At 55.8% G+C, this 14,798-nt stretch overlaps 1 protein-coding gene across 1 annotated transcript in view; it reads right to left on the reverse strand.

The window, feature by feature from the left end:
* LOC139232793 (cohesin subunit SA-1-like) overlaps window positions 1-14,798 on the reverse strand; it is a 68,746-nt gene that overhangs the window by 23,444 nt on the left and 30,504 nt on the right. The window contains exons 5-12 of the mRNA XM_070863286.1: window positions 14,273-14,410; window positions 8,941-9,078; window positions 7,036-7,146; window positions 6,160-6,256; window positions 4,193-4,269; window positions 3,413-3,617; window positions 2,720-2,871; window positions 636-709 (exon numbers count right to left, since the gene is read on the reverse strand). Coding sequence (XP_070719387.1) covers window positions 636-709; window positions 2,720-2,871; window positions 3,413-3,617; window positions 4,193-4,269; window positions 6,160-6,256; window positions 7,036-7,146; window positions 8,941-9,078; window positions 14,273-14,410 — 992 coding nt within the window. The remainder of the gene's footprint in view (window positions 1-635; window positions 710-2,719; window positions 2,872-3,412; window positions 3,618-4,192; window positions 4,270-6,159; window positions 6,257-7,035; window positions 7,147-8,940; window positions 9,079-14,272; window positions 14,411-14,798) is intronic.

Raw genomic sequence — 14,798 nt, forward strand, 5'->3', positions numbered from 1 at the left:
CTGAGAACTCACTTTATTGTGGAAAGAAGTCACGCTCAACTCCGGGGGGACTGCTGAAGTGCAGCTCACACCCCCCTCCCCCTTCGCTGGGCCATTTCAGAAGGTAGTTAAGGGTTAGCCACATGGCTGTGGGTCTGGAGACACATATCGGCCAGACCGGGTAAGGGCGGCAGATTTCCTTCCCTAATGGACATCAGTGAACAGAGGGGTTTTTAAACAACAATCCGGTAGTTTCGGGTCACCGTTACAGACAGATTTATTTAATTGAATTTAAATCGGATTGAACTGGCGTCTCCTGGCCCCGGATTGGTAGTCCAGTAACACAAGCACGACGCTGCCCGTTACTTTTGTGAGACACAGCCACACACCCCCCCCTCGCTGTGCGACACCCACCCCCCCTCGCTGTGCGACACCCACCCCTCCCTCGCTGTGCGACACCCACCCCTCCCTCGCTGTGCGACACCCACCTCCCTCCCTCGCTGTGCGACACCCACCCACCTCACTGTGTGACACACACCCCTCCCTCACTGTGTGACACACACCCCTCCCTCACTGTGCGACACACACCTCCCTCCTCACTGTGACACACCCACCCACCTCGCACCCACAACGTTACACAGGCCGTTGCCACTTACCGATATCTGTGGACAAACACTCCCTTAAAGATTGCGTTCATCATGTTCTCCACCTCCTCCTGATTTTGTTGCAGCTACAAAAGAACAAAAGTGTCACAGGTGAATGGTTCCAGGGACGAGAGACTTCAGTGACGGGGATAGACTGGAGAAGCTGGGGCTGTTCTCCTTGGAGCAGAGTAGGTTGAGAGGAGATTTGATCGAGGTGTTCACAATCAGGAGGGGCCTGGACAGAGGAGATAGAGAGAAACTGTTCCCATTGGTGGAAGGGTCGGGAACCAGAGGACACAGATTTAAGGCGATCGGCAGAAGAACCAAAGGCGTCACCGGGAAAACCTTTTTTACGCAGCGAGTGGTTAGGATCTGGAATGCGCTGCCCGAGAGGGCGGTGGAGGCAGACTCAATCGCGGCTTTCAAAAGGGAGTTGGATGAGTACCTGAAGGAAAAATATTGCAGGGATACGGGGAAAGGGCGGGGGAGTGGGACTGGCTGAGGTGCTCTCAGGGTCACAGTCTCAGGATAAGGGGTCGGCCATTTAGGGCGGAGATGAGGAGAAACTTCTTCACTCAGAGGGTGATGAATCTTTGGAATTCTCTGTTCCAGAAGCTGTGGAGGCTCAGTCGGTGAGTATATTCAAAACAGATAGATAGATTTTTGGATATTATAGGAATCGAGGGATATGGGGATAGTGCAGGGAAGAGGAGTCGAGGCAGAAGATCAGCCATGATCTTATTGAATGGTGGAGCAGGCTCGAGGGGCTGTAACCGTTGTATGATGGTATTCTATGTGTACACACTGTGGAATGGCAGTGTACAGGCAGTGTAGAACACGGAGTGCGTGCAGAGAGAGTTCATCAGAGACCCGCTCCGCTCCCTCGCATGCCCCCCCTCCGCTCCCTCGCACGCCCCTCCGCTCCCTCGCACCCCCCCTCCGCTCCCTCGCACGCACCCCCCTCCGCTCCCTCGCACGCACCCCCCTCCGCTCCCTCGCACCCCCCCTCCGCTCCCTCGCACCCCCCCTCCGCTCCCTCGCACCCCCCCTCCGCTCCCTCCCACCCCCTCCCCGCTCCCTCGCACGCACCCCCCCCCCGCTCCCTCGCACGCACCCCCCCTCCGCTCCCTCGCACCCCCCCTCCGCTCCCTCCCACCCCCCCTCCGCTCCCTCCCACCCCCCTCCGCTCCCTCGCACCCCCCCTCCGCTCCCTCGCACGCACCCCCTCCGCTCCCTCGCACCCCCCCTCCGCTCCCTCGCACCCCCCCCTCCGCTCCCTCGCACGCACCCCCCCCTCCGCTCCCTCGCACGCACCCCCCCCTCCGCTCCCTCGCACGCACCCCCCCTCCGCTCCCTCGCACCCCCCCCTCCGCTCCCTCGCACGCACCCCCCCCTCCGCTCCCTCGCACCCCCCCTCCGCTCCCTCGCACCCCCCCTCCGCTCCCTCGCACCCCCTCCCCGCTCCCTCGCACGCACCCCCCCCTCCGCTCCCTCGCACGTACCCCCCCCTCCGCTCCCTCGCACGCACCCCCCCCTCCGCTCCCTCGCACGCACCCCCCCCTCCGCTCCCTCGCACGCACCCCCCCCTCCGCTCCCTCGCACGCACCCCCCCCTCCGCTCCCTCGCACCCCCTCCCCGCTCCCTCGCACGCACCCCCCCCCTCCGCTCCCTCGCACGCACCCCCCCTCCGCTCCCTCGCACCCCCCCCTCCGCTCCCTCGCACCCCCCCTCCGCTCCCTCGCACCCCCCCTCCGCTCCCTCGCACCCCCTCCCCGCTCCCTCGCACGCACCCCCCCCTCCGCTCCCTCGCACCCCCTCCCCGCTCCCTCGCACGCACCCCCCCCTCCGCTCCCTCGCACCCCCTCCCCGCTCCCTCGCACGCACCCCCCCCTCCGCTCCCTCGCACCCCCCCTCCGCTCCCTCGCACCCCCCCTCCGCTCCCTCGCACCCGCCCTAACCTTAATCCCTCACAATCCCCAAACCCTCACACGTCCCCCTCCATCCACCCACTCCCCCCATCATACCCGCATCCCCCCACCCCTCCCACACACAGGGTCACAAGGCCGCACTGCAACCTGCGACCTCCGGCCCCTCACCTCCTGGCGTTTGCGCAGCAACAGCTCGAGCCGGTCATTGGCCCGTTTCCCCGCCGCCTTGTTGCGCTCGGTGTCGTACTGCCGCTGGTTGTTCTCTTGGTGCACGCTCAGGTTCAGGGCCACGTCCACCAGGGCCGTCATCAACTTCATCGCTGTGGGCAACGAGACTGAGCATCAGACAGACAGAGGGAGCAACCCCCATCCCACCCCCATCGAGAATCCCCATTCAGAGGGTCCCTCCTCCACCAAGAATCCCCAGACAGGCCGCCCGGGGCGGGACGATAGACCGGCAAGGGGTGGGGGAAGAGAATGAGGGACGATGGGAAGGGGAGACGGCGCGGGGCGAGGCAAGGAACCGGTCCTGGGCGAGGGTTTACCGTTGGGTTACGATGCGGGCTCCAACACAGACAGGCGCTGTACTCACCGGGCAGGGCAGGGCCGGGGCGTCGGATCGCTGTGCAGGCACGGACACAGACAGGCCGAGGGGGATGGGGGGGAATAGAGGGGTGACTGTGGGATCACTGTGCAGGCTCCAACACAGAGAGGCGCTGTACTCAACCGGAGTGGGCGGGGGGGGGGGGGAAAGAGACACGAGGGACGGTGTGTCTCGAGGAGGAGGATGCGGAACGAGGATGCGGAACGAGGGGTGGCTGTGGGATGGCGGTGCAGGCTCTAACATAAGACAGTACTCACCGGCCAGTGTGCTGGTGTGTCGGAAAGCTCGGACCTGAGAATCAGAGAGCCCAGTCAGGAAGGAGATGAGCGTGTCCACCATATACTCATCGTAGATGACATTGTACTGACACTGGCACACCAGCACGGCAATAAATTCACAGAAGTTCTGCCGGAACTTCTTCCAGACGGGGCCCGACATGGACAGAGGGTAATCCCCACTTTCCTGGAATAGGACAGAGGGTGTAACATCGCAATCCGTACAGCAACAGCAGCAAGCCCCTTCCCACACTCTGCTCTTCCCAGCCACATCACGGCACAATTCGGCCTCTCCTGCCTACCCCGCCATTCAACACGATCATCGACCTCGACTCCACTCTCCCTCCCCGATCCCCATATCCTTCCACTCACCTCGGGCCCAAAACTCCAGCAACCTCGGCCTTGAATATACTCAACGACTGAGCCTCCACAGCCCTCGGGGCAGAGAATTCCAAAGATTCGCCACCCTCAGTGAAGAAATTCCTCCTCATCTCAGTCCTAAATGGCCGAGCCCTTATCCTGAGACTGTGTGACCCCTGGTTCTAGACTCCCCAGCCCGGGGGGAACATCCTCCCTGCATCTACCCTCAGAATCTTATAGGTTTCAATCAGATCACCTCTCCTTCTAAACTCCAGAGACGATCGGCCCAGTCTACCCAATCTTCCCACTGCATTATCCAAGCCATTAATAAATTCAATGAATAGTTGAGGCCTGAGCACAGATCCTGGGTATCAACAGGGCGCCCAGCACTTCCCTTCCTACCTCGTCGAACTCCTCAGTCATCTTCCGGATTATCTCCGCATTCTGCAGCTTCTGGAACATCCCCGACGTAACCACACCTGAAGTGAAGGAAGAGCCGTGGGATGAGCCAGGGCTTGGTCAAGTGAGCATAACCGCTTCCCTACAGTGCCACTCGCCACAGGAACAGGAGGCCGTTCGGTCCCTCGAGCCTGTTACACAGGAACAGGAGGCTCATTCGGTCCCTCGAGCCTGTTACACAGGAACAGGAGGCTCATTCAGCCCATAGAGCCTGTTACACAGGAACAGGAGGCTGTTCGGTCCCTCGAGCCTGTTACACAGGAACAGGAGGCCGTTCGGTCCCTCGAGCCTGTTACACAGGAACAGGAGGCTCATTCAGCCCATAGAGCCTGTCACACAGGAACAGGAGGCTGTTCAGCCCCTCGAGCCTGTTACACAGGAACAGGAGGCCCATTCAGCCAATAGAACCTGTTGCACAGGAACAGGAGGAGGCCATTCAGCCCCTCGAGCCTGTTACACAGGAACAGGAGGCCCATTCAGCCAATAGAACCTGTTGCACAGGAACAGGAGGAGGCCATTCAGCTCCTCGAGCCTGTTACACAGGAACAGGAGGAGGCCATTCAACCCCTCGAGCCTGTTACACAGGAACAGGAGGAGGCCCATTCAGCCCCTCGAGCCTGTTACACAGGAACAGGAGCAGGCCCATTCAGCCCCTCGAGCCTGTTACACAGGAACAGGAGGAGGCCCATTCAGCCCCTCGAGCCTGTTACACAGGAACAGGAGGCTCATTCAGCCAATAGAACCTGTTACACAGGAACAGGAGGCTCATTCAGCCCATAGAGCCTGTTACACAGGAACAGGAGGCTTATTCAGCCCATAGAGCCTGTTACACAGGAACAGGAGGCTGTTCGGTCCCTCGAGCCTGTTACACAGGAACAGGAGGCTCATTCAGCCCATAGAGCCTGTTACACAGGAACAGGAGGCTGTTCGGTCCCTCAAGCCTGTTACACAGGAACAGGAGGCCGTTTGGTCCCTCGAGCCTGTTGCACAGGAATAGGAGGCTGTTCAGCCCCTCGAGCCTGTTACACAGGAACAGGAGGAGGCCCATTCAGCCCCTCGAGCCTGTTACACAGGAATAGGAGGAGGCCCATTCAGCTCCTCGAGCCTGCTACACAGGAACAGGAGGCTGTTCAGCACCTCGAGTCCGTTACATTGGAACAGGAGGCCCATTCAGCCCCTCGAGCCTGTTGCACAGGAACAGGAGGCCATTCAGCCCCTCGAGCCTTTACACAGGAACAGGAGCACCGCACCCCACACATTCAAATCTCCAACAGGAAGGGGAGGGGTAACTGGCCACTGTAGATCCAGGGTCAGTATGTGGGAGACAGGGGGCGGGGGGCCAGGGGGGGGACCACCTCCAGCTTCAGCACGAGCCTGGATACTCCGGATTGCCTTCCCCCCGGACCAGGGGGATTAGCCGCCCGTCCCGCCCAATCCCCCCGGGCCAGGGGGATTAGCCGCCCGTCCCGCCCTCAGGGGGAGAGCACAACGCCCATCCCTGGACAGACGGACGGTCGATGGCCGAGGCCCTGAGCCGTGGTGGCCCCAGTCCCTGCGTCAGTCAGTCAGTCAGTCAGTCAGTCAGTCACGGTCGGGGCTGCCGGGAGAGAACCGGAGCTTGCCTCAGCCTCTCCGGGATGGAGGCGGGAATACAACCCGCCCGCCCTGTCTCCTCCAACAGCTCGTCGGCGTTTCAGTTTCAATTCACGACGACCAACTCCACGCGTTCTCCCCCGCACTATTCTGTTCCCCGCCGGCTTCGATCCGAGCGGCACTTTCCCTGGACCCAGCCTCCCAGGACCCCAGCCCCCCTGGACCACACACACACTCTGACAGTCTGATTCTGACGAATCAGCTGGTGAGCTGTCAGCCCCGCTCCCGGGCAGCGCACGCGCCCTCCGTCCTTTTACCTTTGCAGCCACAGCAGTGGATGACGAAGTTGAGCAGCTCCAGCAGACCTGCCTCCCTGTCCAGCTTGTAAAACTCCAGCCACTCATCGACCAGCGTCTGTCGGAGGGACCACACATCAGTCCCACTCTCAGCAGGCAGTGTGCACACTCATCGTGTCAGTGTGCTCCTTTACCGCCCCCCCCCGCAACATCTCTGACACCCTCCAACACAGTCCCCCCCCCCCTCCCCCATCACCACCCAGACACCCCCACCCCTCCAACAGCATCCCCAAACTCTCCCCCCCACCCCACCATCGTCCCCATCCACAGACCAGCCCCCTCCCCCCACCCCTCCAACACCGTCCCCCTCCCCCCCCCGACATCAACACCGGCAGACCACACCCCTCCCCCCCCCCCCAACCCCAGTGCTGCACACAGTTTTTGCGATTTTCCCTTTCAGAAGCCAGTCTCGAGCAAACCTTCTTCCGCAGCACCTCCCAAACCCGCGACCTCTACCGCCCAGAAGGACAAGGGCAGCAGGCGCATGGGAACACCACCACCTCCACGTTCCCCTCCGAGTCACACACCATCCCGACTTGCAAATAGATCGGCTGTTCCTTCATCGTCGCTGGGTCAAAATCCTGGAACTCCCTCCCTAACAGCACTGTGGGAGCACCTTCACCACACGGACTGCAGCGGTTCAAGATGGTGGCTCACCACCACCTTCTCAAGGGGCAGTTAGGGATGGGCAATAAATGTCGGCCTTGCCAGCGACACCCACATCCCAGGAGTTAATTATTAACAAAACACTAATCACTGCGTAACACGGTGAGCCCAAACCCTCGCCCCCCCCGGACCCCTCCATACACAGGGGAAGGGGCTGCCTCGGGCACCGACCTGCATGGCACTCTTTGCCATTTTCACCGCCTCGAACAGGTTGCTGGCTTCCTTGTGCTGCCCGCGAGCCGAACCTTTCGCCACCACTGCCGGCCGCAGTTTCCTGGAGGGCTGCAGACACACAGCGAGTTCAGAGAAAGATCTTTCACAGAGCCCCAGTTACCCAGCACCTCCCCTCACCCTCGTCCATCGCGGAGGGTGGTGTTATGTCCAACAATTCAATACCGTACAGTATCTGTAGGGTTCTCCCGCCCCTTCCATTACACAACCTCACACCTCACTCAGCACCAATGAGGCAAAGTTCATGCAACAAACACAGAGGCGGAGCCTCAGAGAGAGAGATAGTAGCACAAAGAGCAGCAAGGGGTCGACTAACCACCCGTTTAACCTCCCAACATAAAGTGCCTGGGGGTCCTTGTGCATGAAACACAAAAGGATAATATGCAGGAACAGCAAGTGATCAGGAAGGCCAATGGTATCTTGGCCTTTATTGCAAAGGGGATGGAGTATAAAAGCAGGGAAGTCTTGCTACAATTGTACAGGGTATTGGTGAGGCCACACCTGGAATACTGCGTGCAGTTTTGGTTTCCATATTTACAAAAGGATATACTTGCTTTGGAGGCAGTTCAGAGAAGGTTCACTCGGTTGATTCCAGGGATGAGGGGGTTGACTTATGAGGAAACGTTGAGTAGGCTGGGCCTCTACTCATTGGAATTCAGAAGAACGAGAGGTGATCTTATCGAAACGCATAAGATTATGAGGGGGCTTGACAAGGTGGATGCAGAGAGGATGTTTCCACTGATGGGGAGACTAGAACTATTGGGTGTGATCTTAGAATAAGGGGCCGCCCATTTAAAACTGAGACGAGGAGGAATTTCTTCTCTCAGAGGGTTGTAAATCTGTGGAATTCTCTGCCTCAGAGAGCTGTGGATGCTGGGTCATTGAATCAATTTAAGACAGAGACAGACAGTTTCTTAAACGATAAGGGAATAAGGAGTTATGGGGAGCGGGCAGGGAAGTGGACCCGAGTCCATGATTGGATCAGCCATGATCGTATTAAATGGCGGAGCAGGCTCGAGGGGCTTTGTGGCCTACTGTTGTAAAACCAGGCTCTGTGTCCGGGAGCTCGGGTCGGACGAAGGATAGAGCAGCACGGTGCCCTCATCTCAGCAACGGACAGTGACGGGGGCGAGGATGAGAGCCCGCGGGGACGGGGGTGTTGGGGGGAGAAGCAGCGGGCAGGCTCTGGGGGGTGTGGAAACGGGGACTGCCCAGCTCTCCGGCCCCACCTCCCGCGCAGTTACCTGCTCAGACTGAAGCCGAGTTCCCTCGGCGTGCTGTCAGACCTCGAGCTGATCAACCAATGGCCTGCCTCTTCCCGCCGCACCTTGCACTCCCACCGAAACTAACCGTCCGCACCCTCCCTCCGGTGCCAGCAGGCTTCTGCGCCTGTCCCCACCCCTCCTTCCAGCGCACGAGACGCGCCACAACGCACCCAAATTCAGCCCCCACGTAATGCAGCTCCGTCGCTGCAGTGCTTCCCAACTCCCAGTACCCACACCCCCAGCACGCTGAATCCCCCATCCTCATTGACACGCCGCTTAACGGCTTCCAGCCTGCGAGGCCCTGCCCCGCCTGTCCGCCAGAGGGAGCACGAGGCTGCTCTCACTCTGCGTACCTGCACCCTCGCCATCCCTTCCTGCCCACCTTCAGTCACGGAGCCTCCAGCCCCCCCCCCCCCCCACCGCTCAGGCCTCCCTTCCACTGTCGCTCGGCGCCCATTGCTTTTTGATTGAAACGCTGTCTGGAGCGAGGAGCGGGGCCAGCAAAGGTTTCATTCCCCAGACAGCCCACAGCGGCCTTCCCTTCCCTTCCCCTCCCCACCCCCCTTTCTCCGACACTCACCTGCACCGCACTTTTCGGCTGCCTGGTGCTGACAGACAGGTGACTGGCATCCTGCTCGCTGTCCAGCTGCATCGAAGCGCTCTTTCCCCCCAGGATCTGGTTGCTCTCGGCCAGGGCGCGTCTTGGTCGCACGGAGAGCTGCCAACACATCGGAGGGTGTGAGTGTGCGCGGCGGGAGGGGGAAAGAGAGTCATTGATCAACGGGATTACATAGAAAGTACAGCACGGACACAGGCCACTCGGCCCAACACATCCTCGCCGGCGTTTATGCTCCACACAGACCATACGTCAGCCTTTGAGTAATCCAAACATATTACCTCTACTGCATCAGCCTCATTTAATGTTACTTCTTCAGAGGAAAAAGCATTTGCTCAAGCATGACCTTCCATTTTGGAACCAGTGCTGACTACTCTATTATATTTTCGGTTTCTGAATGTTTTTCCATTACACCTTTGAGTAAAGATTTCATTCTCTTCCCTATCTCGGACGTTAAGCTAACGGGTCTTTTGCTCTCTGGACTTGTTCGATCTCTCGTTTTTAAATATAGGAATCACATTAGCTGCCCGCCTGTTCTCGGGCACTATTCCCTTTTCTAATGGATTGTTTTATATATCTATATGTAATAGTGCCTCTGTTGTCTCTTCCCCAACTTCTTTTAATTTGCGCGGGTGTAATCCATCTGGATCAAGGGTTTTATCCCTTTAAATTGGATTAGTTTATCGATAATCTCCCTTTCTCTCTTAAATGCCTTTATATCTTTTTTGATCTCTTCTTCTAATGTCACATCCACCATGTTAGTCTCCCTGTAAATAACGAGGCAAAATAACGATTTAATATTGGTGCCATTTCACCGCCATTGCCAGAGTTTATCTTGTGTATCACTTAGTGGGCCTATCCGTACCCGTCAGAGTTTCGAGTACAGCGCTTGCTTTGGGGGTCCACTCGGAACTCCTACACGGCAAGCGAGCCCCAGGTGGGCAGAGGAAACGTTACAGGGACACCTTCAAAGCCTCCCTGGTAAAGTGCAACATCCCCACCGACACCTGGGAGTCCCTGGCCAAAGACCAGTCCACCCCAAGTGGAGGGAGAGCATCCGGGAGGGCGCTGAGCACCTCGAGTCTCGTCACCGAGAGCGTGCAGAAAGCAAGCGCGGGCAGCGGAAGGAGCGTGCGGCAAACCAGTCCCACCCTCCCTTTCCTTCAACCACTGTCTGTCCCACCTGTGACAGAAACTGTAATTCCCATATTGGACTGTACAGTCACCTGAGAACTCACTTTGAGAGTGGAAGCAAGTCTTCCTCGATTCCGAGGGACTGCCTCTGATGATGATCCTTAACCCCAATTCACCTTCTGTTACATGCGTCAGTAGTTTATTATTACTTTTTAATCTATCTTGATAATTGAATTCGATATTTCCTCTTTGCTTTCCTAATTGTTCTGTTGAATTCTTTCCTAACTTCTCTGCATTTCATTTTGACACCCTCTCCTTTATTGTTCAGGGTGTCCAGGTACATTGGTCATTAAAATGTCACGGACAGGTACAGGAAATAATCAGAAATGCTCGTGGAATGCTGGCCTTTATATCTGGAGGACTAGAATACAAGGGGGTAGAAGTTATGCTGCAGCTGTACAAAGCCCTGGTTAGACCACACCTGGAGCACTGTGAGCAGTTCTGGGCTCCACACCTTAGGGAGGCCTTGGAGGGAGCCCAGCATAGGTTTACCAGAGTGATACCCGCACGCCAAGGGTTACGTTACGAGGAGAGATTACACAAGCTAGGGTTGTATTCCCTGGAATTTAGAAGGTTAAGGGGTGATCTGATCGAAGTTTTCAGGATAGTAAGGGGGACAGAGAGGGTAGATAGAGAGACACTATTCCCGATGGTTGGGGATTCTAGGACATAGAAACATAGAAACATAGAAAATAGGTGCAGGAGCAGGCCATTCAGCCCTTCTAGCCTGCACCGCCATTCAATGAGTTCATGGCTGAACATGAAACTTCAGTACCCCCTTCCTGCTTTCTCGCCATAACCCTTGATCCCCCGAGTAGTAAGGACTTCATCTAACTCCCTTTTGAATATATTTAGTGAATTGGCCTCAACTACTTTCTGTGGTAGAGAATTCCACAGGTTCACCACTCTCTGGGTGAAGAAGTTTCTCCTCATCTCGGTCCTAAATGGCTTACCCCTTATCCTCAGACTGTGACCCCTGGTTCTGGACCTCCCCAACATTGGGAACATTCTTTCTGCATCTAACCTGTCTAAACCCGTCAGAATTTTAAACGTTTCTATGAGGTCCCCTCTCATTCTTCTGAACTCCAGTGAATACAAGCCCAATTGATCCAATCTTTCTTGATAGGTCAGTCCCGCCATCCCGGGAATCAGTCTGGTGAACCTTCGCTGCACTCCCTCAATAGCAAGAATGTCCTTCCTCAAGTTAGGAGACCAAAACTGTACACAATACTCCAGGTGTGGCCTCACCAAGGCCCTGTACAACTGTAGCAACACCTCCCTGCCCCTGTATTCAAATCCCCTCGCTATGAAGGCCAACATGCCATTTGCTTTCTTAACCGCCTGCTGTACCTGCATGCCAACCTTCAATGACTGATGTACCATGACACCCAGGTCTCGTTGCACCTTCCCTTTTCCTAATCTGTCACCATTCAGATAATAGTCTGTCTCTCTGTTTTTACCACCAAAGTGGATAACCTCACATTTATCCACATTATACTTCATCTGCCATGCATTTGCCCACTCACCTAACCTATCCAAGTCACTCTGCAGCCTAATAGCATCCTCCTCGCAGCTCACACTGCCACCCAACTTAGTATCATCCGCAAATTTGGAGATACTGCATTTAATCCCCTCGTCTAAATCATTAATGTACAATGTAAACAGCTGGGGCCCCAGCACAGAACCTTGCGGCACTCCACTAGTCACTGCCTGCCATTCTGAAAAGTACCCGTTTACTCCTACTCTTTGCTTCCTGTCTGACAACCAGTTCTCAATCCACGTCAGCACACTACCCCCAATCCCATGTGCTTTAACTTTGCACATTAATCTCTTGTGTGGGACCTTGTCGAAAGCCTTCTGAAAGTCCAAATATACCACATCAACTGGTTCTCCTTTGTCCACTTTACTGGAAACATCCTCAAAAAATTCCAGAAGATTTGTCAAGCATGATTTCCCTTTCACAAATCCATGCTGACTTCGACCTATCATGTCACCATTTTCCAGATGCACTGCTATGACATCCTTAATAATTGATTCCATCATTTTACCCACTACTGAGGTCAGGCTGACCGGTCTATAATTCCCTGTTTTCTCTCTCCCTCCTTTTTTAAAAAGTGGGGTTACATTGGCTACCCTCCACTCCATAGGAACTGATCCAGAGTCAATGGAATGTTGGAAAATGACTGTCAATGCATCCGCTATTTCCAAGGCCACCTCCTTAAGTACTCTAGGATGCAGGCCATCAGGCCCTGGGGATTTATCGGCCTTCAATCCCATCAATTTCCCCAACACAATTTCCCGACTAATAAAGATTTCCCTCAGTTCCTCTTCCTTACTAGACCCTCTGACCCCTTTTATATCCGGAAGGTTGTTTGTATCCTCCTTAGTGAATACCGAACCAAAGTACTTGTTCAATTGATCCGCCATTTCTTTGTTCCCCGTTATGACTTCCCCTGATTCTGACTGCAGGGGACCTACGTTTGTCTTCACCAACCTTTTTCTCTTTACATACCTATAGAAACTTTTGCAATCCGCCTTAATGTTCCCTGCAAGCTTCTTCTCGTACTCCATTTTCCCTGTCCTAATCAAACCCTTTGTCCTCCTCTGCTGAGTTCTAAATTTCTCCCAGTCCCCAGGTTCGCTGCTATTTCTGGCCAATTTGTATGCCACTTCCTTGGCTTTAATACTATCCCTGATTTCCCTAGATAGCCACGGTTGAGCCACCTTCCCCTTTTTATTTTTACGCCAGACAGGAATGTACAATTGTTGTACTTCATCCATGCGGTCTCTAAATGTCTGCCATTGCCCATCCACAGTCAACCCCCTAAGTATCATTCGCCAATCTATCCTAGCCAATTCACGCCTCATACCTTCAAAGTTACCCTTCTTTAAGTTCTGGACCATGGTCTCTGAAATTACTGTTTCATTCTCCATCCTAATGCAGAATTCCACCATATTATGGTCACTCTTCCCCAAGGGGCCTCGCACAATGAGATTGCTAATTAATCCTCTCTCATTACACAACACCCAGTCTAAGATGGCCTCCCCCCTAGTTGGTTCCTCAACATATTGGTCTAGAAAACCATCCCTTATGCACTCCAGGAAATCCTCCTCCACCGTATTGCTTCCAGTTTGGCTAGCCCAATCTATGTGCATATTAAAGTCACCCATTATAACTGCTACACCTGGGACGAGGGGGCATGGTCTTAGAATTAGAGCCAGGCTTTTCAGGAGTGAAATTAGGAAACACTTCTACACACAAAGGGTGGTAGAGGTTTGGAACTCTCTTCCGCAAACGGCAATTGATGCTGGGGGGGTCAGTTGTTAATTTTAAATCGGAGATTGATAAGGCATAGATTTAAAGTAATTGGGGGGAGGTTTAGAGGAGATAGGAGGGGGCATTTCTTTACCCAGAGGGTGGTGGGGGTCTGGGACTCACTGCCTGAAAGGGCGGTAGAGGCAGAAACCCTCACCACATTTAAAAGATACTCGCGTGATACTTGGAAGTGCACTTAAAGTGCTGCAACCTACAGGGCTACGGACCAAGAGCTGGAAAGTGGGATTCGGCTGGGTAGCTCTTGGTCGGCCGGCACGGACACGATGGGCCGAATGGCCTCCTGCCGTGCTGTAAATTTATTCAATAATTTTCTGTTAACCAAAGATATGAAGAGATATGGGGCAAAGGTGGGTATATGGAGTTAGATCGCAGATCAGCCATGGTCTTATCGAATAGCGGAACAGGCTCGAGGGGCTGAATGGCCTCCTCCTGTTCCGATGGTGCGATGCCTATGTAGGAGTGTTTGGGAGTAAATGGGTAACACCGATGGTCGGAAGCAGCATCAGTGAGGGGCACTGTCGCCATGGATTACCAAAAGCCACATCTCTGCAGCGGTGGGTCCGATGCCCAACCGTGGGGACCCTTCACCAGGCCGAGCGACTCCGCCACAATCGTCTCCGAACTAAAGCCCCTTGTCAGAGATATTGCTTGTCACGCACACAGCTGCCATTCTATAGCTCGCAGCGGCCCCCTCTTGGTGAACTTGTGCGATTATTTCGAGGGGCCAAAGACTTTCGGCCACCTCCCGTGAGCTCCGACACTCACCTGCGCCGCACTTTTCGGCTGTCGGGGGCTCGAAGGCAGGTCACTGGCGTCCTGGTCGCGGCCCGGCCACATCGAACTGTTCTCTTTCCCCGCTGCCTGGTTCCTCGCGACCAGCACGCGCCTTGGTCTCCTGGAGAGCTGCCAACACATTGGAGGGTGAGTGCGTGTGAAATGGTGCGGGAGCGCGAGGGGGAGGGCGCGGGTGTGCGAGGGGGAGGGGGGGAGTGTGTACGTGTGAGTGTGTGTGTGGAAGGGTGTGAGTATGTGGGTATATTTCAGATGATGCACATATATATTGGGGCAGCCTTGGGATGCATCTGTGTCAGCTGGAGAAACCCGGAGGAAAGGTTTGGTGTCCAGACACCAACCTCAGGTCCCCTCTCGCAGTCAGTGCTGACGGAGGCCGGCTGGGTTAGTGGGGGGGGGGGGGTGGGGGAGGTAGATAAACAGGACCAGGTGCGGTTGTGAGGCTGGTCAACAGTTCCAATCACCGAAGGGGGAGTTGGCCAAGTGGCAAACCGAATCG

The sequence above is a fragment of the Pristiophorus japonicus genome, chromosome 20, assembly GCF_044704955.1.
Source record: "Pristiophorus japonicus isolate sPriJap1 chromosome 20, sPriJap1.hap1, whole genome shotgun sequence".
Lineage (NCBI taxonomy): Eukaryota > Metazoa > Chordata > Chondrichthyes > Pristiophoridae > Pristiophorus > Pristiophorus japonicus.